Genomic DNA, 25,609 nt, shown 5'->3' with positions numbered 1-25,609 from the left:
TCTTGTGCATTATGTATTGTGAGATCTATATTTGTTCTAGCTTCTAGAAACTTTCAATTTAGTTTGTTTGCCTTATAGTCAACTATTTTAAAAGCCTCTGTTTAACAAACAGTCCTTCCTATTTCCTTTAGGTCGTCAATGGATCTCCTCAAGAATGTGGTGGATATGCTTCCTGATGCCTTACCATACTCCTCTGTGATTAAAAGTTTCACCAGAGCACTAGCCAATGAATCTCAAGGTAACTTGAGGGCTCAGTTATTTTTGACCCAGTCTGGACATTTACAGTCTTCTTTGTCCAAGAGGAGCATTATGATGAGAAATGCACATTTATTAGTTAAACTAAAGTGACTTCACAATTCTGACTCCAGAGTGAATCTCCTTTTATCCATGCTAAGTCTAATTGTTGCCATGCTGTCAAGCTCACGCTGATGCTTCAGCTTGTATTTACATACCTGCTGGGAAGGTATGTACATATAAGCTACAGTCTGCTATTAGAGCAATGCCACCCTTTTCTCCAGCTTTTATAGCTTTTGCGAGACCACAGCAAGACCAGAATATATTTTGCCAATGCTGTTGCTATTGTATACATGATTAAAGTATTGCAAAATTAATTCTGGAGATATGAGGAATAAGACTTCACACCAGCTTAGCTTGAGCTCCCAAAGAGCCCAAGGCCATATGGCCATTCTCCAGCAGAAAGCCACTCAGCACCTTTTTAAATCTCATTAGCAAAGTAGAATTCAATCACTTATCCTGTCCGCCCTCGCTAAACGTCTCCCCTCGCACTCACACAAGTGGACATCTATGACCTCCTTTTAATTTGCGTCTGTGCTTGTGTGATAATGTTTTTAGTGCATAGAATCACTTTGTAAGCAGCAGCAGCTTCACTTCTCTGCAGCCCTACTCATATTTACTCATACACACACAGATGCACTCACACACAGTGCACTGTTGTAATTGCAAAGGCCTCTAGGTGTTTAGCAGCCTGAGATTAAACATCAACATTGTCTAATTTTGGACTAATTAAATATTCTGTCATCATATCTTGCTGCCTAAGGTGGTGCCTTTCTTAGGGCTTGTCAGATGTGTTTTAATGCACGACAGCATCTAGTACTGCTGGCCCTTCTGGCCCCATCAGTCTAGTACAGGGTTTCACTTTAAGCACATCATTTGCTGCTTGCTGCCTGATGACGATGCCCCGTAATGGTGCAAGTTGTAATGAAGCCCAGTGGGATGCCATGTTATTCTGTCACCTTACAGACCTTACTCCCTAAGACTACACACTCTAATAGCATCCCTCTCACTCTCATTTTTCCCTTCCCTTTCTCGCTTTCTCTCTCTCACTCACTGTTCACAGAGAACCTGATGCTCGTGCAGCAGATCATCCATACAGCTAGTCAGCTTTTCCAGATCCTCCCAACAGACCCACAGTTTAAAGAAAATCTAGACCTCCTGAAATTCCTGGTTTGTGACTTAATTACTCTGATTGCACACATTTATCATTAAAACAAAATGTAAAATAATAACTCACAACTGAAAATTACAGATGCTCGCTGCTTCAAAAAGCAAAACAAGTGTCTAGGTTCTTTCTTATAATTTAGAGATTGGGATCGTATATGAGAAATTGGTAACAAGATTAAAAAATTGTTACTATACTTGAGAATCCCAGGGTTTTATTCCTTTTACATTGTGGAAAATATTTGCATATAATAGGTTGCATTGTGTGCTACCAGTTAATAATTTTTATTTGCTTGGAAAACTTGGCATGCCAAATTTGTTCCTGCTGCACGTTCCATTAGCTAACCCTGGTTATGTGATAGCTTGTAATTCAAAACCTGGTTGAGAATCCTAATTACACTAACTAAAAGGTAATTATGAGGTAAGTCATAATTATACATGCTGTTACATCCCCAAGATGAGGTGGAAGCAGTGTGTTTCCATGGAAAACACTGTGTGGGTTTTTATATATTTTACTAACAGATGATTTAATTAGAACTACTTAAAATGTATATCCTTTTGTTATTGCAGACCTCACACATATAGTTTCACTTGCGCTGTATATACCTATGGAAATATAGTTTTTAATTTGATTCTTTATTTAGCTGAAGCCTACTTTCCCAGAGAGACCTGTGCAAACTTATTAAACTGGTGAGTTTAATAAGTAGCCACAGCATTGACATCAGTATTCCACAAAAATAACACTGAAACACTTTGAACAAGCCCTGTTTTTTTAAGGCTAATAGTGAAGCTATCTCAAATGAATATCACAGCAAAACGGGTAATAGACACGCCTGTCCACCATGTACATTTCACACTTGCCTTTCCAAAGTGTGAAATGCACACTTATGCAGAAGTTGCAGTAAAGCAGAGGGAGTTTTTTTTTTCAAGCAAACATGAAAATAATCATAGGAAAGGGTTTAAACAGACATGAACACATTTTCATGTAAATACATATTAGCCATCTAGCTTAATCATTTCTGGTGATTAAGGACCCCGGAATGTACTTCATACGTTCTTTTTCTCAAAACTGATTATACACGCATGCGGAAGTTGGTCATGCAACTTTTGCATGTGGGTCCATTTATGCTTTCCCTCTCCAAAGCATGAAATGGACAAGGTGAAATGCTGCGTCCAAAAAGAACAAGTTCATTTTATTGGTTTGATTATAAATCCTCAAAATATATCATTTTTAATTTCCCCACTGAATAAAATAGTCCCACAAGAGACCAGTTGATCTGTCTTGCATGTGTTTAATCTTTAGACAAACTCGTCATTGCACTTCATAATGTGACTGATTTCTTACAGGTGTGTATGTTAGAGGATACAGAGACTGTACACCTCCTGATGCAGAGCCTCAACATAGAGTCCGGTCAGCTTTGTCACACTTTCCTGCCCAGCCTAGAGGTCATAATTGAGGGTCTGGTGATGAACACAACGTCTCTGGTTGATATCTTCTATCAAACTGTAATCGGGGACCCCAGGAGCTACAATATCCACACAGACTGGTACAAAGATGTCATCATACTTCTGTCTAAGTTTTTATTTCAACGGTTTTCCTAGCAGAGAGTAGCACTTTCTTCAAAGAAAGCTGCTCTTGCAATTGACTAGAGGTTTACCTATCATTTAATTTCCAAAATACGTGTATCACTGAATTGTCCAAGCTCTGTTTGGATAGTATTGAGGTCTGGAAATTTATGTAAATATCTATCTATCTATCTATCTATCTATCTATCTATCTATCTATCTATCTATCTATCTATCTATCTATCTATCTATCTATCTATCTATCTATCTATCTATCTATCTATCTATCTATCTATCTATCTATCTATCTATCTATCTATCTATCTATCTATCTATCTATCTATCTATCTTTGTATATTTTCATTTATTGCTCAAAGTGGGTTTGTCTGTTTTCTGTTTGTGATAACAGGTCTAGTGTGCTGAGCCAAACTCTGGGCTTTAACATCAGCAGCGTGAGCTCTCTCAACATTAACGGCACTTCCTCAAGTGAGATATTTCTTTATGTTGCAATAGTTTAAGAATTTTGCACCTTAAAATTTTTTATATGGAAGAAGGAAAGTTTATATGTAAAATTATATATCAATTTTGTCCTAAATTAGGCGTATTGTGACCGAGAAGTATATTTCGAACTGTCAGAATTAAAAATGTAAACTTTTAGTCACGTATTATTATTATTTGTTTTTTCCACATTGTAGATATTAAACAAAATACTAATTTTAGCTCACCCTTCGCTCATTTCCATCTGATGCCACCACTTTGTCTTTCTGTTGACCAATTTTTCCACAGTTCGTATTTGTTGCTCGTGTAAACATCAAATCCACCATCTCACTGAGTGTGACTGGCTTGAAAACAGTGCTATGTTTCTAAACAGGTTTTTTTTTTAAATATATAAAAACATCTACCAGGAATTGTGAGGCTCCTGCATTGTTTAGACAGTGCCTGTGTTCCTCTGGATGTAGAGTCGGTTGTCTGCCAGTCAGAAATAGTTGGAGTTCAACCCCTGGCTTCCCCAGTCTGTCAAAGGGTCCTTGGGCAAGATCCTCAAGCTGCATATTGCTCAAGTTGCATGTGATTGTTAGTAAAATGGGCTTAAAGAAATTCAATAAAATCACCATATAAATGTGTGCGTGACATTCTGGGCCTTTCAGTATTTTAGATTAATTGTTTATAGATAAGCATATTTTTAGAGGTAAATCAAATAATGTAAAATAAATTTTAATGAACAATTTGTAACTTTCAAAGTCTATTTGTAATTTTAACTCTTAGAAAAATATACAAAAACAGAAGGAATCAACTGACAATATTTGATCTATATTCACTTCACATTTTTTCACAGGAGTGATGACATTTGGTGAGATTCTGAAGAATAAAACAGCTTTTGTTCTGGACGTGCAGCAGTACATGGATTTGGATCCAGCAACTCTTGACCTCCTAATGAACAGCACGCTCCCAAACAACAATCTAGTGGTAAGCCAAAGACAGCTTGTGTCACTGTTCAGTAAATTTGAATACACACAACACTGAGTCTATAAAAAAATCCAGAGTCGGTACGACTGCTTCAAAATACCACAGCTTTAATATAGCTTTGCTTTTTAATTATTTTATACAGTACATTTACAACAAAGCTAAAAAACAGGTTGTATCTTTAATGTTGCAGGGAACATTGCAAGCCTAATGAAAATTACTCAGTGACTGGTCACTGTATTTAGAAGGTTTCTCTCAAGCAGACGTACAGCAGAGCAGAATAAAAGGCTGCTTTCTTAATGTCTTTGACTGTGCACTGCAGATTATGTAAAAAAAAAAAAAAAAAAAACTACAAAGAAATCACTTAAATAGAGTTTAGCCAGCAGGAGGCAAAACATGCCTGTCTGCGCACTACATAGGTGAGTAAACTGACAAAATAGACTACTAAGTGGCTGCCAGTAACATTTGTGACTTGCTCATCCTTTGAATTGGAGCAAACTCATTTCCATGATTGTGAACATCTTTAGTGCGGTTTAAACATCTTTCAGGCTTTCACCTTCACGAAGCCTCATAGTATTTTTTCTCTATCCAAAACTCATGTTAATAAATATGCTAGACAGTGTCTTTTTTATTCATTTATTTTTACTAAATGGGACAGAACTCACACTGTTTCCAAATGCCTCACCAGTACAGGGATTTGAAAGTCGGCTGCCCACAGAGACCTCAGTTAAACAGTGTGGAAATGCATATTTGTTATTGATGATATATATGTGCTATAAGGCCTGTATTTTTGTGCATGACATGCCTCCTTCCTGGTTCTTTAACTCTCTTCATGTTTTTTGGAACAGATCCTGTCCTGGCTGGTGAACCTGCGTCACTGCCCCTCCACACCACTCGCAAACATGGAAGAGGCTGATCTGATGAAGACCTTCTGCTCTCTGTCTGTTGAACAGTGGTACACATTGTCACTGCTGATGACTCGACATCTAAACGTTGAACAAGTGTTATACAAAGTAAGGCTTTAAGTCTATTGTTAATAATTGTTATGTAAAAAACCACGAACACACACACTCACACAGGGACACACAGACACGGACACACACACACAAAAAAATGTGGGAGTTCTGTCACGGCACATAAATCTGTCTTCAACAAAGAAATCGTTTTTGTTGGGCAGTCACAAAACATGTTTTTCCAGGGTGTGTTTGTTTGAGCAAAGTGAGTCAGAAAAAAGGCCTTTGTACAAGAAAATGTTTGTTTACTAGACAAACCCTTTTTTCCCCAATACACACCCATGGCAGAAAACTCATACAAGGCTCAACAAAGTGTAGGCCAGTAAAGGTTAAATGCAGCATTTTATCTGTTTGACCATGAAAGGTCATTTTAGTTACTTACAAAATTTGTTTTATTTCATGTAATCTAATTTTTGATTGTGTCTTTTTCTCCTGATATAAAACTTGTTAAAGACGCACAACCTCAGCTTACATGAAACTTTTCCCTGTGGTTTTTGGTGACACGATATTAGCTAATCACCGAAATGAGTTATTTGTTGGGTGTTATACTGTAGTGGTAGACCCATGCTTTCAAAACCCTGTAAAATATTAAAGGCAACAGAGACAAAAAAGTGTAACAGTGATTAAAGTGTGTTTAAATGTTTTTTTCTTTCAGATGGTTTTGTCTGACGACATACAGACTGTGGTGGGAATCATGGTTTGGGTGGCTGAGGCTATAACAGACATGATGGACAAGATGCTTCCTGCCATTAACCAACTGCAAATCTACCTGAACAACATCAAAAACCTCAACCTGACAGCCAACAACCATTTGAACCAAGTGAGTTCTTTTAACTGCTCCACCTTTACTGCTCTTTATCAATAATATATTCATGTTTGTGAGATCACTCAACTTACACCTAGCCAAGCAAACAATGTGAATGATTAAGTACTCTGCTGCATTCACAGTACTGAATCAGATAGTAAGTAACAGCATCATGCTTTTTTTTTAGCCACACCCAGTGAGGCAGCGGAGGTCCACTACTTCCAGCGCAGGATCATTCGTTACCCTTTCTCGAGCGCTGTGCAGCAATGGTATCAAGGCTCTTTTTGGAATCTCCAAGCTGCCCCTCGTCTCAGATTCGGACCCTTCCTTTACCAACAATCCACAGAGGGAGGAGATGATTGAGAGGTTCAAGATACCACGGAATGCCAGTATGTTCTGAAGGGAATAGATTTTAAAATGGAACTCTGTCACCTCTGCATTCATGTATATTTGCTCTTGATTCACACAGTTCCATTACTAGTTTCTTTCTTTTTTTCTTGTAAATCAGCAAAAGTAGTTATGTAAGAGCCACAGTCAAAAGCAAACAAGTTTAAAACAAGGATATCTCGATAAAGTGCACAATTTCAGTACCTGTGATACTTTTCTACCCACAACAAGCGGAGAGCAATTCTAGCCAGTTGTTGAAAAGCTGTTATAAAATTTGGAGCTCCTGTGACTTTGCATGTCAGGCAAAAAAAGCCTCCTCCACTTTAAAATGCTGTATATCTGATCTGCTCCTCTTTTGTGTCTTTGTGTAGCTCCCTTCTGTATGAACATGTACCTGGACATGGTCAACACCACAGGAGGAGCTATTGCCTGGGCCTTCCTCAAGCCAATGCTGATGGGACAAATCCTGTACACACCTGATACACCTAGCACACGAGCCATAATAGAGAAGGTATACAATATATGCAATATAAAAGAACAAATGCATCTAAAGTCAGCTCTTGTGCTCCATGCACACAACAATAGACTGATGGATTGCGTTTAGTGGGAACCTTGCTGACTGACAGTATTGTGTTGCTTTGCTGTTTAAACTACTTATGTACTCACCTGCCAGCAGCTGCAAGATCATGGCTGGCCCTGTGTATAGTCATCTCCACTTTCCTTTCTGATCCGTTGCCCTTGTTTTTCACTTCAAACATTTTAACTGGGGATTAGCGACTCCATGACCTTCACAAAGTTTATGTTCTAATCCTTCAAAATCCCTCATCTGAGGCCTTTTTTTTGCTAGAGTTATTATCACTGCTATTTCTAGATATTTTTTATTTAGTTTATTTTAATCTTTTAATATTCATTCACCCCCAGATGCATGTAGCAAACAAGAAATATTAAAATTTGAAAAGATACACACTTATTTGTAGGCATCACCATCTCCCACTGTAGTTCTGTTTTGAGCGAGTCTGACTTTGTTTTTTTTGTACACTGCCACCTTCACAGCTTCATACACATAACCAACTATTTTACATGTTCTTGTCTGTCCTATCACTGCTCAGGCCAATGCCACCTTGCAAGATTTTGCAAATGTAAGGCAATATTCAGAAGACTGGATAAAATCCTCCAAGTACCTCTTTACGTCTGCGAACAAACTCAAAAAGACTTTGCCAATGCTGCAGGTATGAAAACTCAAAAACGTCGTCCTTGTATCTGATTATTCTATCTGGCTTGCTGTCATATGAAAATATAGAGATAAACTATGCAGTGGTCTTCAACGAGTTTCTGCAGCTGAATCTTGATGTTGTCTTTTCCACTCTCTCTCCCCTTCTGCAGAATTCCCTTGGCAATCCCTTTGTGAAGAACTTCATTCAGATGCAGACAGGCATCAATGTAGACAGAATGCAGGAGACACTCAGCAGCTTCTGTAAGTGAGCATTTGAAGGTCTTACTTTTGTAAGCTGCATATACCACGTTTACCTTTACATTCCCATCTCGCTTATTACTGGTAAAATATCCACACTTCCATAGAAGAGGTGAAAAATGAGACTTTACAGGAAGCATTAGATTTATTTCTGCATGGATTTCTTAGGCTGTTTCTTCTTGAGTCACTCATTTTTTCCCAGGTGTGACGTTCACATACATGTACACTTAATTTGATCACTTGTATTGTCAGACTGTGTCTATTTGAGTTACCATATAATAAGGCAGAGCATTTCCTGGAAGAGGCAAATAGTTGCTTCTGCTGGCTGACATAAAAATTTTATTAATGTTAGTGCATTGTCACAGCCAATGTGTTATAACCCATCACTTTGATAATTACATGGTACGAATAAATTATTCCACCTTTATTATCAAATGTACTCCACAATTACCACAATATTTCTGAGCTGCGATGTAAAGTGGTGCACTCTATTGCCATCAAAGATAAAACTGCACCTGGAGTTTTAATCCTGTCACTAAACTTCTAAATTTCATTCTTTTCAAAGCTAACATGACGCTGATGCTGGAGAAGAACAAAGAGGTAGTGAATCACATCAACACCTTATCCACCTTGATGGTTGACATCTCTTCCTGTATCAAGTTTGACCGATACCGTGGCTTTGACTCTGCCGACGAGCTCAACAGTGCAGCGCAGGAACTTGCCAAAAACCGTGATCTCTATGCAAGTGAGTAAATATGAGTTGAATCTCTGTGTGAAAGGATGAGATCTACCAGACTATGTCACGTGTATCTAGGACCAGCAGTGGTTTCTAATCTGCTTGAGTGAAAGTTAATTTCAGTTAATCTAAAGTTCCTTAACAGATGAAATTATGTGCATGAGAACACAACTGACCTAGAACAGTGTAATGCTGTAGAAAAGAACTGTGATCTCACCTTAATAATAGGGGAAATTCCAATGATTCACCCATTAGGCTCAGAATAGCAAATGACTACAGCTCACTTTTACAGCCACTCAGGTTGTTATTGTGCCTTTCTCAACTAGTTTCTGGGTTAGACACTAGTGCTTTCTCTACAGGCTGTTGATAATGTATTAAGATGAGATAGATACAAGGAATGTGACCCTGCAACTTTGTATTTAGGGTAATGAATTACGAAGTTAGTTGGGTAACCTAACAGTGAGGTTGTACAATCTGCACTTCAGGTGTGATCTTCAAGCTTCCCAAAGATGCAGACTCATCCAGAAACAAGCGTGATGCCACAACCTCTCTGCCTCCCGAAGTCAGCTACACTATCCGCATGCATATGGACAATGTAATGCGGACTGACAGAGCCCGGAACCCGTTTTTTGTCAAGGAGTCGTACATCTCAGCCAGAAACACAATGCGCTACAACCGGGGATTCATCTACCTACAGGAGAGCATTGATCGAGCTATCATTGAGACACAGACGGGACAGAAAGCCAAAGAGACAGCCGTGCAGCTGCAGCCATTCCCCTATCCGTGCTATCACCGGGATGAGTGAGTTCCATAATTCATGCATTAACTTTCACATAAAATTTGGTAGATAGATATATGTATGTATCTAGTCCAAAGTTTTTTTGGCATCAATATGCCACATTTTGTCCAATAGATCATGCTCAAACCTAATATGTATGCTTGCGCTTGCCTTCAAGTGTGACATAAGATACTCCTGATATCTCTTATAAGAAGAATGAGCAGGCCACAAACTCTAGCAGGCTGCCTTGTGACCAGCTATAAGATGTAGTGATCCTTGCTTTTCCCTCATTCTGATTTATTACTCAGTTGCACAATTTCTGATATGATAGCTGTGAAATATGGATATTAAATCTGTACAATGGCAAGTACTAAAAGCCTGTCTATCAGGCTCCAGATATGACTGTCAATAAAATAAAAATACAGTAGAAAGGCATTTATTTGTGTAAATAATACAAGGATCTGAAGATTCCTGGCAGAATCTGCAAACTACCCCAATGTTGCTCTACCGCTATCTGTCAAGTCAGTGACTGAATGATAGGCGTCTTCTTCTGCTGCTGCTGACAATGATTGGACGTTTTCAAGGAATTTGATTGACAATTGCCATCTCTCTATTCCCCAGGTACCTGGAGGCCATCTCTTTTGTCTTCCCTATCATGCTGATGGTAGCCTGGGTGTTGTTTATTGCCGATTTCGTGAAGAAACTTGTGCATGAGAGAGAACTGAGGCTGCATGAGGTAATGTTTTTTTTTCCCTGAAAGAAAAAGGTTTGTTTTTCTTTCCAAAAAGTAATTAGTCACCCACAGTCATTTGTAAATACAAATTATTTTGGGTAAACAGACAGCGTGATAAGTTAAAAAGAAAAACGTAATTTTATTTTCTTAGTCATGTAATTCCTTATTTTGTTTTTTCACTTTCAAAAATTCCATTCCATATTTATTGACAGTCACCACTGGCAAAACAGGCACAGGATGTGTTTTGACAGTTTCATAAGTTTTTTTCTCTTCATGTTTTTCTCACAGTACATGAAAATGATGGGAGTCAACACACTCAGTCATTTCTTTGCCTGGTTCGTGGAGTGTTTTATCTACCTGCTGGTGACTATCATCATCATGACACTGGTGCTGAAGCACGGCAAAATCCTGCCCAACAGTGACGGTTTCCTCATTTTCCTGTACCTGTGTGACTATGGCTTGAGCATCTTAGCTTTCAGTTATCTTGTCAGCTCCTTCTTTGACAAAACCTACATCGCCGGCCTGAGTGGCAGCCTGCTTTACATCCTCTGCTTCTTCCCCTTCATCATCGTCACCGCACTGGAGGGCAGTCTAACGCTCATCCAGAAGAGTGCCTTGGTAAGCCTCCTGTGAACCTCATTTGTCATCATTAAAGAATATGAAACTCATTTGTATACTGTGTAATAATTTAAATACCAAGTAATGTAATTTGGTTTGGAAAGATAAATAATGTAGAAGAAGATATAGTGACAGTTAGTTTCATTTGAAAATGTTGTTTATTCTATCCATTTTAGAACACGTTTTTGTTTTTTGATTTTACAAAATGAATGATTTTTTGATTGGATTGTCTCAAAAAATGTCACCCCCAATATGGAGCTATCTGCATAAACAGACACACACACACATATATATGCATATATACGTGTGTGTGTGTGTATATATATTTTTGCTGCTCCTTTTTCTTGCTTCTCGTTTTGCATCCTGTCTGATTTCCCTCTGTCTTTTTGACAGGGATTGTTTTCCCCGACCTGTTTCAGTTACGCCAGTCAGTACATGTCTCGGTACGAGGCCCAAGGAGAAGGTACAAGCATGTAGACATCTGACTACCATCAAGATCTCTTTGATATGTGAGCTAAGTGAATCAGTGGAAGGCAGCATAAAACTTTCATTATGTTAACCTCTTTAGGAATTCAATGGAGCAACTCATACTCCTCGCCCATTGCTGGAGACACAGCCTCGTTCGGTTGGCTGTGCTGGCTGATGCTCATCGACTCTATCCTCTACTTCACCATTGGGGCTTACATTCGCACAGTGTTTCCAGGTAAATTGGGGCACAAAAAATAAAAAAGAACAAATTTATTACCTCTTTCACTCAGCTATTGATGCTGATGTCCTGTGGCCATTTTAGTACATCAGACATAGTTTGTCAAGCCAATCGTTATTATTTATTTATGTTTTAGAGTTTTTGTTTGCTAGTCTTTTTTGTCAGGTCAGCTGATATATACACTGTATATAAAATATAAGTGTAGTCTGTTGATCAGAAAAGTGATGAGAAAAGTGGAAGATTATTGGGTTTTCTCTGAATCTATTATTGTACAATGTACCGTACAATATAAAGCACCTTGAGGCAACTGTTGTTGTGATTTGGCGCTATATAAATAAAATTGAATTGAATTGAAGAGTGCATTCTTCTTCATGGCCAGCAGGGGGCTGGTTGCATAGACGTCTATGGGAAAACAGCTCTCTCCTCCCTTGATGCATGAGTTTGTGGACTGGATTTAGCATGATGTTCATTTTGTAAATTGTGGCATCCATCTGTTTCCTAGTGTTTGATAGGTTGCTTCTGTATGAGTGTGCAGTTTCCCTGGCTTCCATAGTGGGATCCAAGCTTGCATGCTTGGTTTCAAAAAGATGGTGACAGCAAAAATGTTCAGCTCAAGCCTTAAAAAGATACCACTGTGCAACCAATGGATAACAGTGGCTGTGTCCATCTTTTATATACATCCTATTCTTAAAGTAAAGTAATAGAATTAGAATAACACAGGTTAGAATTCACTTACAGGCGAACGTGTAAGCGTTGCCTTAAAATATCAAGTGAAGTGTACATTAATCAGCTTCTAGTTGAAGCAAATGCAGGTTGGTTTAGCTTGGTTTACTTTGTTTAGTAGTCCCATCTGTAAACAGGTATGTAAATATAAATATTTTGTGTATGTGAGATTTATTTGCAGTTATTTTACCCATTAGGAAAATATGGCATTCCTGCTCCGTGGTACTTCCCATTCAAACTCTCCTTCTGGGCTGACCTGTGCTGTGTTCGACCAAAGAAGAATACGGCCAAAGGACTTCTCTTCACAAACATCATGCAGAATGACCAGCTTGCCTTCTCCAATGACAAGGGAAAAGGTGCGTCAAATTATAATGTGGCACACACAGGAACAAGGAATTCTTGTCTGCTGTTTAATTTACAGTTTGTCTTCTCTGTGTCTCTCACAGGAAAGAGCGCTCTTTCCACCAAGACTGGGGAAGACTTCTCAGAGCTCCCAGTTGGCGTTGCTCTCCATGGTCTCACCAAGATCTATGGTGACCAAGCGGCTATTGAAAACCTTAATGTTTCTTTCTATGAGGGCCACGTCACCTCACTGCTCGGTCACAATGGAGCTGGAAAGACTACCACCATGTAAGTGGGGCAGTTTTGTTCCTTTCCTTTTTAAATATCAGTATGCATTTGACCACCCTGTATACACCCTCCGTGGCAGCAAAATGATCCAATTTAAAATGAGATTTTGTGCATCCCTTTAATCATTCCAAGGCTCTGATGCTGACAGGGAGATTGTTTTGTCCAAATCTGGCACAGCAAATGTACTGTGGTAGCGATTCGCCTGACGGGTCTTCATCAACTAGAGCACTTACATTTACATTTTAAATGCGACTCATTTTGCTGACGCTCTTATCAAGGGAAACATACAATGAGTGCAGTGGCAGAATGAGATTTAACACCACTGAAAAAAACAAAAACCAAGAAGGGATTTTATGCCCTATGATATTTTTGAGAACAATAAGTCATCATTTAAGAAGACACTGCCAGGGAGAAAATATGAAAACTAACAGATAGGACAAAAGGAAAGGGCATTTTCAGCCTTTCATGTGCCACCTGGTATATGAAAAGTCTTTTGAGCATGTTCTGTCATTTATAACTTGATCTGAGAAATAAAAATTGAATTTGTTTATTCATTATTGTGAATTTTGTTAACAAATGCATGTATTCTTTGTGTAGGTCTCTTCTTACTGGGCTTTTTGCCCCGTCTTCGGGAACCATAGAGGTTTACGATAGAGACATGCAGACAAACATTGAGAACGTTCGCAGGGAGCTAGGAGTCTGCATGCAGTATGACGTCCTGTTTGATCACATGACCACCAAGGAGCACCTGCTGCTGTATGGACAGATCAAGGCCCCACACTGGTCAGACAGAGAACTACATGAACAAGTCCGCACGTGAGTGACCAGAGCAGGAAGCTTGATATGCTCAGTGTATAAAAGGATGCTCTGTTTTAAGGATGATACCTTGGTGATATATTTTACCTGTTACAAGGATTCTCTTTACAAGCTGTTTTATATGTACATCATTAAACTCCGTCCTTTGCTCAGTTAAAGGCATGGCCCTCAAATAAAAAGAAAATATGTGCAGAGGTTACGAGACTTTCATAAGAAATAATTGCCAGTGCTTCACAAGAGTGAAAGGTTATACAGGGGTAATTTGAAAATCAGTAATGGCTATATAGTGTATTTCCAAGTCTGCAGTAAAAAAAAAAAAAAAAAAATTGCATCCCTGTTGTCTTTGAATTGCGCTCTTATTTTAGTGTTTTAGAGCTGTCAAATAAACCATGTGCTTCTGCAGGAAAACATGAACAGAATACCATAAAACTCTGAGTTTTAAGTTGCTTCATGTGACTTTTTTTAGATGGTCTTATATAAGCAGAATAGCAGTGAATTTAAAGGCAAGAAATGTACCTCTCTCCTGGTTTCAGGAAATGTGAAACCCCTGCTGAGTAACTGATAGAAGTGATGGAACTACAACCCACAAACTGGGTTGTAATGCACTGAAAAAAAAAAGTTAACATGTGCTCCATCCTAAATGCTTTTCATCGACTTTGCTGCCAGGATCCTAGAGGACACGGGGATGTATGCTCACAGACACAAGCGGGTGGGCACCCTATCAGGCGGCATGAAGCGCAAGCTGTCAATCTCCATCGCCTTCATAGGGGGCTCTCGCGTGGTGGTTCTGGATGAACCCACTACAGGAGTCGATCCCTGCTCCAGGCGCAACATCTGGGACATTGTAATCCAGCACAAGAAAAGTAAGTCTGACAGGCACACTCAAACACTGAACACTGAAAAAACATCCCCATGAAGTTTTTTCTATCACAGGAAATCTGAGACCTGCACATATGCAGTCTCAGTGGGCCAACTTTAACTTGACATGTCTGTATAAATCGCTGGTTTTTGTAGTTTTATTAATGCGCATCCTCATTTCTCCTTCCTGGATGGTGACAAACACCAGGTGCAGGGAAAATATCTCACTTGTCTGAGTTACACTGACTCAGTTTGTTTTTGAATACAATTTAAGGACTGGTTGATTGCTTTTAAAGCCCTTTAATACCCACCTGTGTACCCTTGCATTTATATAACTCATATACCAAATTGTATATATATATATTTTTAATCTGTTGTATTTGTCTATCCTTGTCTTTGAGGGAAAGACCAGGTTTCCCTCAAATACTCGTTTGAAGCACATTGTAGCTCTATTTTCTAATACAGTACGTATGTATGTGTGTAGCTCATACCTTTTTAAAACTACCCTTAAAGTACAATGTAAAATCTCTGTAGTACATAAAAAACTAATTGCACTGCATTTGTGCATTGTTAGTATTAAAAATGCACAGACAACCGAAAGTCTCACACTAGGGTTTTTCCTCTGAACACGCACCCTCCTATCTGTTTTCTAAGAAACACGGTGGGCAACAAGCTGTGAACCTGCAGGTTGCAGCTCACTGCAGGACTTTTCTCTGCTTTGTTTTGTGAATGGACTTTAGCGAAGCATAATTTTAATATAAATGAAGAGGTATTTTTAGGCTCTCTTAGCAGATGTTTCTGGGAAATATCATGTAATTGGCGTCATCTGAGACGTTTGGGAGATTTTAGTGCCAGAAAAATCTGTTTCAAAATAAATCTTCCACATCTCTTGCTGTTTCTATGCCTGTTTCTATGATGTGTTTGCATGATAGAGCTTGTGTTTGGATTTGTCTTTGTAATGTTTGCTTTTTAGCTTGTTTATTTGGAGTTGCTGAAGCCATAAAAGTATGACAAAGCTTTACAGACTAGCTTAGTAGGTAAATACAATCTTACAGATTATTTTTTTGTAATTTTCACCTCCATTTTACATTTGTGTAAGATTTACCTGTTAAAGAAGAGTGTAATATTGCATGTGTAATTTTTTTTTATATGTGTGCCCTCTCAGACCGCACAATCATCATGTCCACCCACCACCTGGACGAAGCAGAAGTGCTGAGTGACCGCATCGTCTTCCTGGAGAAAGGAGGATTAAAATGCTGTGGATCCCCATTCTACTTGAAAGAAAAGCTAGGCCAAGGCTACAAACTCACCCTCACCAAAAAGGTAATCATCTAATCGCCATGTCAGTCGAAGCAATAAAGACTCATGCTTACAGCAGCTTTTTTCCACAACATGAAATTTTAATGAAAATCTACTTCCACTTATTTATTTTTTAGTGAAATATGCTTTCCCAGCAGACAACTGGTTCCAAAAATGAGAGAACAGCAGCTTACCTCTGATGCATTTTACTCAGAATGTTTCTTAGCAGGGAGGCATCTTGCAAAGTAAATGGTCAGCACAGGCGTAACATTTCACCAAAAGCTTTTATGAAAGAGCTGGACTGTTTGTGTAAAACGAAACCCAGGGTTTTATCTTTTCCCAGATGACATGTTGCAATAGGTCAATTTGTATCAGACATATTAAAAAAGGGCCACATGAACTATGTTAGGACACATAGAAATGATGCCCTCTCATGGATAAATAACGATCTGATTTTGTATATTTTGATCAAACCTGAAGTTTCTGTCAGTATTCTGTACTTTAAGAAAAGTGTCCTCTATGATGATAGTCAGTCATTTCAGCAATCTAAAGCAGAAACCATCAGACAGTGTGAGGAAAAAAGTGAGTTTTTCCAAGTTTATCTCAGCTTTGCTTAGTCATATCACTTGTAACTTGTGTAAAAAATCCTGAAAAGCAGGAACAGTGTGTTATAAGTTAGGTAGTGTGTTATAAGTAAGATTTCACTTTCCTAATCTTTTCTACTTGCAGGTGCAAAACACAGAAAATAAACAGATTGACAGCGCTGAAGTTAAAGCCTTTGTCCAAGCCCATGTACCTGAAGCACGACTGAAAGAAGCCCAGGGCAATGATTTGGTCTACTCCCTGCCACCCTTCAACTCATCCAACGCCTCCTCATACCGCTCTCTGCTTACCGCACTGGACTCCAACCTGGATGCTCTACAGTTGGGGGGCTATGGTATCTCTGACACCACACTAGAGGAGGTAAGCTCTCACACTGATGCCGAGGTACATTTAAAGGCCCCTTTTGTTAATATGATCCAAACTTTATCATACTAACATATCTGCCAGCATATCATAAACCCTAAAATGTCAAAAATATCATATACAGATACTATATATTTTTTTCTATATATATTTGCAGGTGTTCCTCCAACTGACTCATGGACAGACAGAAGCTAAAGCTGAGCATGGCCTCCCATCTATATCAGAGACGGTTTCCGACACTATATCCATCGACAGCTTGTCTTTAGACGACAGTGACAGCGACAGGATCAGTGAGTTCACTGTTTTGTTTTGTTTTTGTTGGTTTGCTTGTTTTTGTTAACCAATTGCTGTCATCTTCTTTTTGTAAAAATAAAAAAAAGCTGCTAAACTGATACCTCTGATAAAAAAAACGAAACAAAGAAACACTGATAAAAAACAGTATATACTACAACGTCAAGACAAGGAAAATTAAATGACAGAGGTTTTATAGTCAAAAAAGTTAAATTCTGTTAATATTCAACAGTAACTTTAATCATATAGAAGAAAACAAGAGACTGAAAATACACTACACAGAGAATAGATGGCTGAACTTTATAATCAACATAACATTTATTCAGCATCACACACCTTTAGACCTCAGAGTTAACACTTGCCACTTCCAGCAGTCATGCATGTATTAAAGCGAAATAAGAGATTACTATAAAAGCTTTGGTTACACTTTAAATATAAACACCACCAGGTCCAACAAGACACAAATTCTCTGCATTCTCTCACAAATTAACTGGATTGATTTCTTAAAGGTGGCCACATATGGAACAATGGCTGTCAGAGTCTCTGCTTTTCAAAACATTGTGTTTTTACCTGAGCTCATTATTTTAAATTTGACGTTTTCATAGACAACCTAAAATATTTTGCCAATACTCTGCTGAGCTTGTTCTACAACTTCTACAACTGGAGCGGTCTTCTTGATGGATTGCACTGTCATCTTTTGTGTCTGCATGGTAGCCTTTAGCTTTACTGTCTTTAAAAGACTATGAAGGCTTCATAAAAGTACTAAGATAGCAAGTGAATTTGCCCCAAAATCATTCTCTCCTCACTCTGCTCTCCTTTTGTGTGTTTCAGAACTCACCAGTTCATCCACAGTGACCGGCATGGCTCTGGCCTGGCAGCAAATGTCAGCCATCCTGATCAAGAGATTCCACCACAGCCGCAGAGACTGGAAGGGCCTGATTTCCCAAATCCTGCTTCCTGTTCTGTTTGTAGTGTTTGCTATGAGCCTGGGGTCTATCAAAAGCGACGTGCAGCACTATCCTGAGCTACAGCTCAGCCCTGCGCTCTACAAGATTGGACCAAGCTACTCCTTCTTCAGGTCAGTACCCGCAGAAGTGAAAATACAGTTAAACCATAAAAAGAGACAAAACAGAAGTTAATTGGGCAAATAAATGTGCTTCTATGGGGGAAAAATGTTTGAAATAGTTGAGAATATCTCAGGAAGTTAGTTTTTGAGTTAGCAACAAATAAACACAGAAGAGTGAAAATTCTACTGGAAAAGAGGAAAGTAGTTTTATGATTTGCCAAAGTAGCAATATAAAACAAGCCCACACTTTTGGACACTGTATCTGGGGAACCATATAAATCACATAAGCCACAGGGCTACAGACAAATATCATAACTAATGTTGATAATCACTTCCTGAACTGAATGGTTGATACACCACCTTACTCGACAGGTTCACTGGGGTCCGCATCATTTGCAGGAGGCATGCCACACTTGTTATAAAAGGATTTTGATTTGATCCTGTAGTTTGTTGAAGGGCATGTGGACCTTAAAATGCAAGAGCACAAGAGACTATGTGAGGGTAAGAGATGTTTGCGATGAAGACGGCTACAATGTGAGATCAAAGGAAGAGAGATTAGGAGTGTCAGGAGATTGCAAGATGTCTTCATCCTCCCGATCTGCTGTTGTTTGATCAAGGGGATGTGTAGCAAGAGAGAAAATGCTGAGGTGCCAAACTGTATCAGAGACCGTATGGATGCTCCTCCCAGTCCTCTTTAGTTTGATATACAAAAGGGATTGAAAATGATAATTAATTATTCATCTCAGTAACAGCTGGTTTTTTTGCAGTGCAGAAGAAGGTTATAGGTAGTTTAGGGTCAGAGATGCTTCAGCGTTTCAACATTTTTGGAACTTTCCTGGAACACTGTGTTTTCTTAGTTTTTTCTAAGAGTGATGCAAATGTAATATGATTTTTATTTATGAGGCTACTTGTGTGCGTTTTAATGCAAGGAATGGTAAATAAAACAAATCCACTTAAATTTAAAGTGACAAGTCAAATGTCCTCATTCTTTCTCTAGTTGCTCAGAGAAGCCATTCTAATGGTTACATTAGTAACCATTAGAATATCTCAGTTAGTAGTTAAATGCTGTTGATCCTTAGCCCCCAAATCATCACATAAATTAAGTAAAATCTGGCTGGCTGGCTATCAGTTTTAGCAGTCTGCTTAGTGAATGCTCATGAAATAGCCTTTTGTGTCTGTTACATCCTCTTATTGTAACATATCTGGCGTTCCCGAGTCAAGGCTAACTCTTTTCTGATTCTATAGCAACCAGAATCCCAACTCACAGCGTCTGCCAGACACCATGATGTCATTCCCTGGGATGGACACCACCTGCCTCAACAAGCCTGATAAGCTGTAAGTAATTATACTACTAATGGCATCTTTTTTTGTTTGTTTTTATCAGTGACATGCTGATTCCTGTACTGGCTTTCTCTATGTATTTAAGCCTTTGTCAAATGTACAGCGTTTTTATATTTCACTTCATCCAAGTCTCTTTCCATCTTTATTTTACAAGGCTTTCCTCTCTGCAATTCCTGTCGCTGTCTCTGGTCTCTCTCCTGTCCCTCCACTCTTCATTTCTCTGCTGCTCTGCTCAGTGTATGTGGCTGAAACCCTGCAGCAGGACTCTGCGATGTGAGAGCATCATCTGTATTCCATAAACACCCCGTGTTTATAGGGAAGATTTTCCCCTTGCAGGCACTCAAATCAATGTTGGCACTCATGAACCAGACCTCAGAGGCATTTTAAAATTCTCAGCCAAATAAAAAAAGAGAGTGAGAGAAAGAGAAGGGACAGAGAGAGAGAGGGAGAGAGAGAGAGAGACCCTGTCGTGGAAAAAGAGCCTGCATGTCTGCTCATCATGTCCAGTTATTACAGCAGGACAATGACTGATTACTGCATTTACATTTTTTACATATATAGAAAATATATTGCATCATCCTCTGATTATGATCATTGTTACTTGGTGTTAGAAATCTAAAGTAACAGGTGTGTATGCAAATAATATTGCCGCAACCTGTTTTTGATCTGCACAGAGTGTCCCTGAAAGTATTTGGCAGAGAGCAAAATGCGTGGGAGTTGAACATCAGCCCACACAAACAGAAATTTCACACAATATGATATTACAGCACACATTAACAGCTTTGAAAACTGTTATCAAAGGAAAGATTTAGATCCTGATCTCACAAAAATCATGTAAGCCTACAGCTACTTCATAAACGGTTTTAGATTTTACAGTTTTCTTTCTTTTAGCGGGCCATCATATCTCCTCACTTTCAAAATATTTTCTAGGGTGTGTCTAGGGAGAGTGTTGTGGTATGTACCGCTTACTGCAAACTCACTTCATTTCACTTGGTGAAACTTTTTTTTCCTCTTTTTCAGTGACTGCACAAGAAACACAAACAAGTGGAGATTCAGTGGAAACAGCACGAAAGGATTCAACATCTGCAAATGCACTCAGAAAGAACAGGTGAGACTAGGTCACCGAGAATAGTGGAATTGAGTGATTCTCTGTGTTCTCACTTGTGTGTGTGTGTGTGTGTGTGTCAGCACATAGATGTGTTTCCTGTGCTCACATTTTTTTGAAAAAGGGAAGATATTTATTTATCTTTTCTTTGCACTGCAGATTTGTGACAAAGACAACTACCAGCCCCCCCATACGGAGATCCCTTCATCTCAGATTGTTTATGATCTGAATGGCATCAATGTGGAGAACTACCTAGTGGCTACAGCCAATGACTTCATAAGGAACAGGTGAATGGAGCCTATATATCCATGTGGTTAATGAAGCCATAGTGAGACTTTTATACATGCCTCACTGATAATTTACTGTACTCTGTGTTGCAGTCAAAGTATTCTCTGATTAGATGAGCCGAATTAAGCAATGTTCAAGTACATTCAAGTTTCAGCATTCAAGTACTTGTGTGGCATATTGCTCACAATTTTAAATCATATTTCATAACATTACATCATTAAAATGAGCTAACATAGTTAGGAATAGTTTGCAAATCTTTTCATTCATTTAATTTTTTTATTAATTCAGAGGAGACGATTGACCTAAATGAAATTCCGGAATTCTGCAAGCAGTCTCTGAAATAAAGTTTGTTAGTCATCTGGGAGGCTTTAAATGGTCTTCACAGTATTCAGTTGCATGGAATGATTGGTGTTTTACCAAAAAAAGATGTGCAGAAATCTAATTAATTATGAAAAATAGTTAGTAAGTGCCTAAAGGCATAGTTTTCCTGATTTCTCAGCTTGACACAGATTGGTTTCTAGCACCTTGTTGATAATGGTAATCATACTTATAATTTGGGCTTGGGTGCTTTTACCCTGAAATGGGTCTCTCATCTGCATATGTTGAAAATTTACTCTTGATTAAAAGCAAAACAACCAAGTGAAAATCACAGTGTGTTACATCGAGTTTCTCAGCATCAAGCCATGCTCCTTGTTTTAGTCAATATTTTGTTTTTCCAGGTACGGTGGTTTTGCTTTTGGCATGCCACTCCCAGCGGACTTAAAAATGGACATCACAGCAGTGCCCAAAAACCGTACGCTGTCTAAGGTAACGTTCTCCCGCTGCTTCCCTGCCCCTTTTCTCATTCTCAGATTAATTGCCGTACTGATTAGTTGTCAAGAGTTAAAACCTGACGTCTTAATCAAACGTGTTTACTCAGTGCATGGAAATGGAGCTGAATTGTTACACCATCATTTTCATCATAAATATGCTTTACTGCACGAATTGTGCCAGCATAGATGAAGACGTCTGCCTTCTTTGTGTTATTAAAGTGTTTTTGTTGTTTTAATATATAGTATACCTACATTTCCTGATCTCTAGTATTGTGAATGATGTTCGTTTTTATGCATGTCTGTGTTTTTGCTTTTTGCTGTGCATGAGTGTAGGTCTGGTTCAACCCTGAGGGTCACCACACAATGCCAGCATACTTAAACAGCCTCAACAACTTCATCCTACGCTCCAATCTGCCAGCAGACAAGGATCCACGCAAATATGGTAAGCTAGAATTGGTGAAGAAATAAAAGTCTTAGTACACATGTTTGAGATGTCACTTCAGCTGATGGGGGATTCTGTACAAACAAATGCATTAATAGCAAACATCAGTTTTATCTAACTTTTGGAATACTGAAATTGATTTTGGCCACAGCTTACTCTTATCTGTAATGTGATTAAAGTGAGTTTTAGAAAATGTACCGTATATGTATGTTACGTTTGTGGTATTTTATTGTATGCCTTCAGGCACAAAACACTGGTTAATGCAAAGATAGGGTAAGGCAGAGATTGAAAAAGACATGACTGCACAGGAGAGAGGCACATCAGTATTAGAAAGCTGCCCCTCACTGATAGCCCGGTGCATTTTGTATACTAAACATACAGTAAAGAAAGCTGTAAACAGTGTGTTTACTCATGGTTCATTTCACTGGATTAAAGCCAGGGGGTGCTGTGTGTCCTTACGCTCACATCACTATGCATGGTGAATACTGATGAGTGCCACTCACTGGGGAGATCTGCTAAAGAGAAACGAGGCTGGCCCACGTTTTCAGTACTGTTTCAGCTTCTGAGTATTATCCTGACCATCTGCCTGCAGGCAGGAGTACACAGTCATGCACTCATACACAAATGCATATATAGAATTGCTCATAAAAACATGTATGAATAGCAGAACGGGCACGCACACACACACATATTTATTCCCCAGTGGATGATAAAAGTGCTGGAGGGTAAAGTGTAACCATTTAAATGTTACCAGCAAACTCAAAGCGGTGGCAGGGGTTGTCCGGGGTGGAGATCCAGGGAGATTACTTTTCAAGGTGACTGCTTTATCTGTCAAAAATTATATCCTAACCTTTGCATTGTGTACTACAGTTTAATTTTGGGGTTGGGCCCCATTGGATGTTTGCATCAAACAGATTTTTCATCTCACTCTTGCAGGATTTCTGACTACAATTACCCACTGGTGCATTTGTACAATAACACTACTGTCCAGATCATAAACTCCGATTACTCCTACCTGCAACTGTGTTGTTTATTTCAAGTTTTTCCTCACCCATCCCCCAGAAATCATTGATTTTCTCACCTGTCTAATAGTCCACCTTTAGAAGATGTGATTTGAAAACACATGCTCAGCTTGAGTCTCTTAGAACTAAACATAGTATAGATAATCAATTTCTTTAGTTTAGCCAGTTGAACTACGTGTCAATCAAAATAAAACATGAACATTTGCTTTTTAGGTTTTGGGACTTCTTTTAGAAAAGAAATGGCACAAATTTAAAGCCTATTGCCTATTTTCAAACCACTATGACAACATAAATAATATCTGTGGGTTAAATGTGGCATATACATATACTTATTAGTAAAACTCTTGATAATTATCATTGCAAATGCACAAAACAGGTATGGGAACATTTGAATTCAGTGCAGTCGTCTTGTAGTATCAGTAATTACAGATGTTTTAGGCAGTGGTACTAATCAATTTCATCAAAGTTGTCTTGAGTAATGCTAATCCTGCAGCCTGCTTTGGGGCTTCTGTGCTGTAGGTGAACTCATACTCCTATTTCAGGAAATGCAAAATATGTAGGGCTACAGTTCATGTCTCTGAGCATCTCGAAGACCCAGAAAAATGATAAAGAAAATTCAATTTCCTTTGTGCGCACTGGCAAATGAAATCATCTTCCGCTATATTTTTCAATTGACTGTGTCCTAGGCTAAGAGAATATCATTGCTCATTTGCTTCCTGTGCTGAAAAATAGTTTGCATGCTGTTGTTTTTCTTTTGCTAACACAGTACTCTGTTTCTTTCTGTTACAGCCATTTCAGTTTACAGCCAACCCTATTTTGGACGGGCGGATGATGAAGATATAGTGTAAGGGTCATGCTTAAAATTCTTCTGCAGAATTGACTGCTAGTGCATTACTAGACAAATAATCTTAGAAAAATAGATCTGTATTTGCATCTTAATCTGGGAAAATATTCCCCAATTAATCATGTGTTCATGTGTTTGGGGATTTCGGGTTTTTTTTTTACATCTAATTCAAGGTGGATTCAGGGCAAGGATCTACATGACAACATTATTTATACATATTTGATTCTCTAAATTGATTTCCCTAAGCTTACAGTATTGATCAGAGTCCCAATTTAATGAATGTTTTGGAATGAATATTTCGGTAAAGGTGGAAAAGAGATTTAGTTTAAATGGATGTGTGCACATGTTCCAGAGGATCAAATCAAATACATCATTTTGAGAGTGGATTGGATTGACCTTGTGGCCTCATGAAGGTCTGTCCTCTCTAGAGCCTTATTACTACTAAGCATCTTACTGGCAATTTTAGAGTTATTGGTCAGTTTTTCCACATATGTCACATTTATGTTCAGTGTCTGTGTAAAACTTTAATAGGTGTAGTCTGCTGAGATGCTGTAGCAGCTGAATGGGTGATATTAGGCTTCCTTACTAGATGTATTGATTTGCCCTGAGCTGTGTTAAAGATACAGCAGACTTATTACTCTAAATGTCTTGATTCTCACAATATAGTAGCTTTGCCCATGAGAGAAAATCTAAGGCTATGCTGGCTGTCTTGATAACAAGCCTGCTCTGTAGCTGTCGCTCCTGGCTATCCTCTGTAGTTAGTGCTGCCCTGAAACGCCCACCACATGTCCCTCTCTGTTGTTCTCACTCCTTCCCACTCGGACACTCTGCCAGCTTCATCTTCATCCTCTTTTCAGCTTCGTGCAGTTCATTGTGTTTAGTTTGAGGTGTTGTGCCCCAGCCAGAGGGGAGTGGTAAAAGTAGTTCAGTTGCAATCCAGGGTAGGCGAGAGAGCACTGGAGACGAGCAGGTACTGGCTTGGCATCAAGAAAGTTTAAATGAACACGCTGGGTAGAAGACGAACTGAGGGGATCAAAGCTTCAACTGGATTTCTGGGGTCTAATCTGGACAATAGGCTCTGCAGTCTCACAGCAACACCCTTGGCTTGCTGACTGTACAGCAACAGCAGTGTGAAGTTGTTCTCTGCATGAAGTGATCTGTTTCTCTTGCTGTTATCTTGTCAAAGATGATTCGCAAGCGTCTCTTTTTTTTCACAAAGCTGTTTGTTATTAATGGGATTCCATTCATTGTGAGATTCCTCAGTAGTTCAAATGAGTCACGTGAGCTAGTATTTTCAGAAAATACATACACCTGGTTGAACGCCAGTTTATATTCACTCTTCTGCACCCTTTGTTGTTGCTATTGTAGTCG

At 38.8% G+C, this 25,609-nt stretch overlaps 1 protein-coding gene across 1 annotated transcript in view; it reads left to right on the top strand.

Moving 5' to 3' along the window:
• Window positions 1-25,609, top strand: part of abca12 (ATP-binding cassette, sub-family A (ABC1), member 12) — a 58,291-nt gene that overhangs the window by 21,000 nt on the left and 11,682 nt on the right. Inside the window, exons 30-60 of the mRNA XM_063496776.1 lie at window positions 132-238; window positions 1,358-1,464; window positions 2,806-3,005; window positions 3,434-3,510; window positions 4,364-4,491; window positions 5,337-5,501; window positions 6,157-6,325; window positions 6,504-6,695; window positions 7,065-7,204; window positions 7,803-7,922; window positions 8,077-8,167; window positions 8,730-8,909; window positions 9,386-9,701; window positions 10,300-10,414; window positions 10,700-11,029; window positions 11,423-11,492; window positions 11,598-11,732; window positions 12,656-12,814; window positions 12,905-13,088; window positions 13,686-13,904; window positions 14,571-14,767; window positions 15,928-16,085; window positions 16,791-17,024; window positions 17,185-17,317; window positions 18,150-18,396; window positions 19,630-19,719; window positions 20,746-20,833; window positions 20,990-21,117; window positions 21,838-21,925; window positions 22,264-22,372; window positions 24,184-24,238. Coding sequence (XP_063352846.1) covers window positions 132-238; window positions 1,358-1,464; window positions 2,806-3,005; window positions 3,434-3,510; window positions 4,364-4,491; window positions 5,337-5,501; window positions 6,157-6,325; window positions 6,504-6,695; window positions 7,065-7,204; window positions 7,803-7,922; window positions 8,077-8,167; window positions 8,730-8,909; window positions 9,386-9,701; window positions 10,300-10,414; window positions 10,700-11,029; window positions 11,423-11,492; window positions 11,598-11,732; window positions 12,656-12,814; window positions 12,905-13,088; window positions 13,686-13,904; window positions 14,571-14,767; window positions 15,928-16,085; window positions 16,791-17,024; window positions 17,185-17,317; window positions 18,150-18,396; window positions 19,630-19,719; window positions 20,746-20,833; window positions 20,990-21,117; window positions 21,838-21,925; window positions 22,264-22,372; window positions 24,184-24,238 — 4,731 coding nt within the window. The remainder of the gene's footprint in view (window positions 1-131; window positions 239-1,357; window positions 1,465-2,805; window positions 3,006-3,433; window positions 3,511-4,363; window positions 4,492-5,336; window positions 5,502-6,156; window positions 6,326-6,503; window positions 6,696-7,064; window positions 7,205-7,802; window positions 7,923-8,076; window positions 8,168-8,729; window positions 8,910-9,385; window positions 9,702-10,299; window positions 10,415-10,699; window positions 11,030-11,422; window positions 11,493-11,597; window positions 11,733-12,655; window positions 12,815-12,904; window positions 13,089-13,685; window positions 13,905-14,570; window positions 14,768-15,927; window positions 16,086-16,790; window positions 17,025-17,184; window positions 17,318-18,149; window positions 18,397-19,629; window positions 19,720-20,745; window positions 20,834-20,989; window positions 21,118-21,837; window positions 21,926-22,263; window positions 22,373-24,183; window positions 24,239-25,609) is intronic.

The sequence above is a fragment of the Pelmatolapia mariae genome, linkage group LG16_19 (genome assembly GCF_036321145.2).
Source record: "Pelmatolapia mariae isolate MD_Pm_ZW linkage group LG16_19, Pm_UMD_F_2, whole genome shotgun sequence".
In the NCBI taxonomy this organism is placed as follows: domain Eukaryota; kingdom Metazoa; phylum Chordata; class Actinopteri; order Cichliformes; family Cichlidae; genus Pelmatolapia; species Pelmatolapia mariae.
Note: the sequence above shows the minus strand (reverse complement) of the source record. Positions and strands in the feature narration are given on the sequence as shown.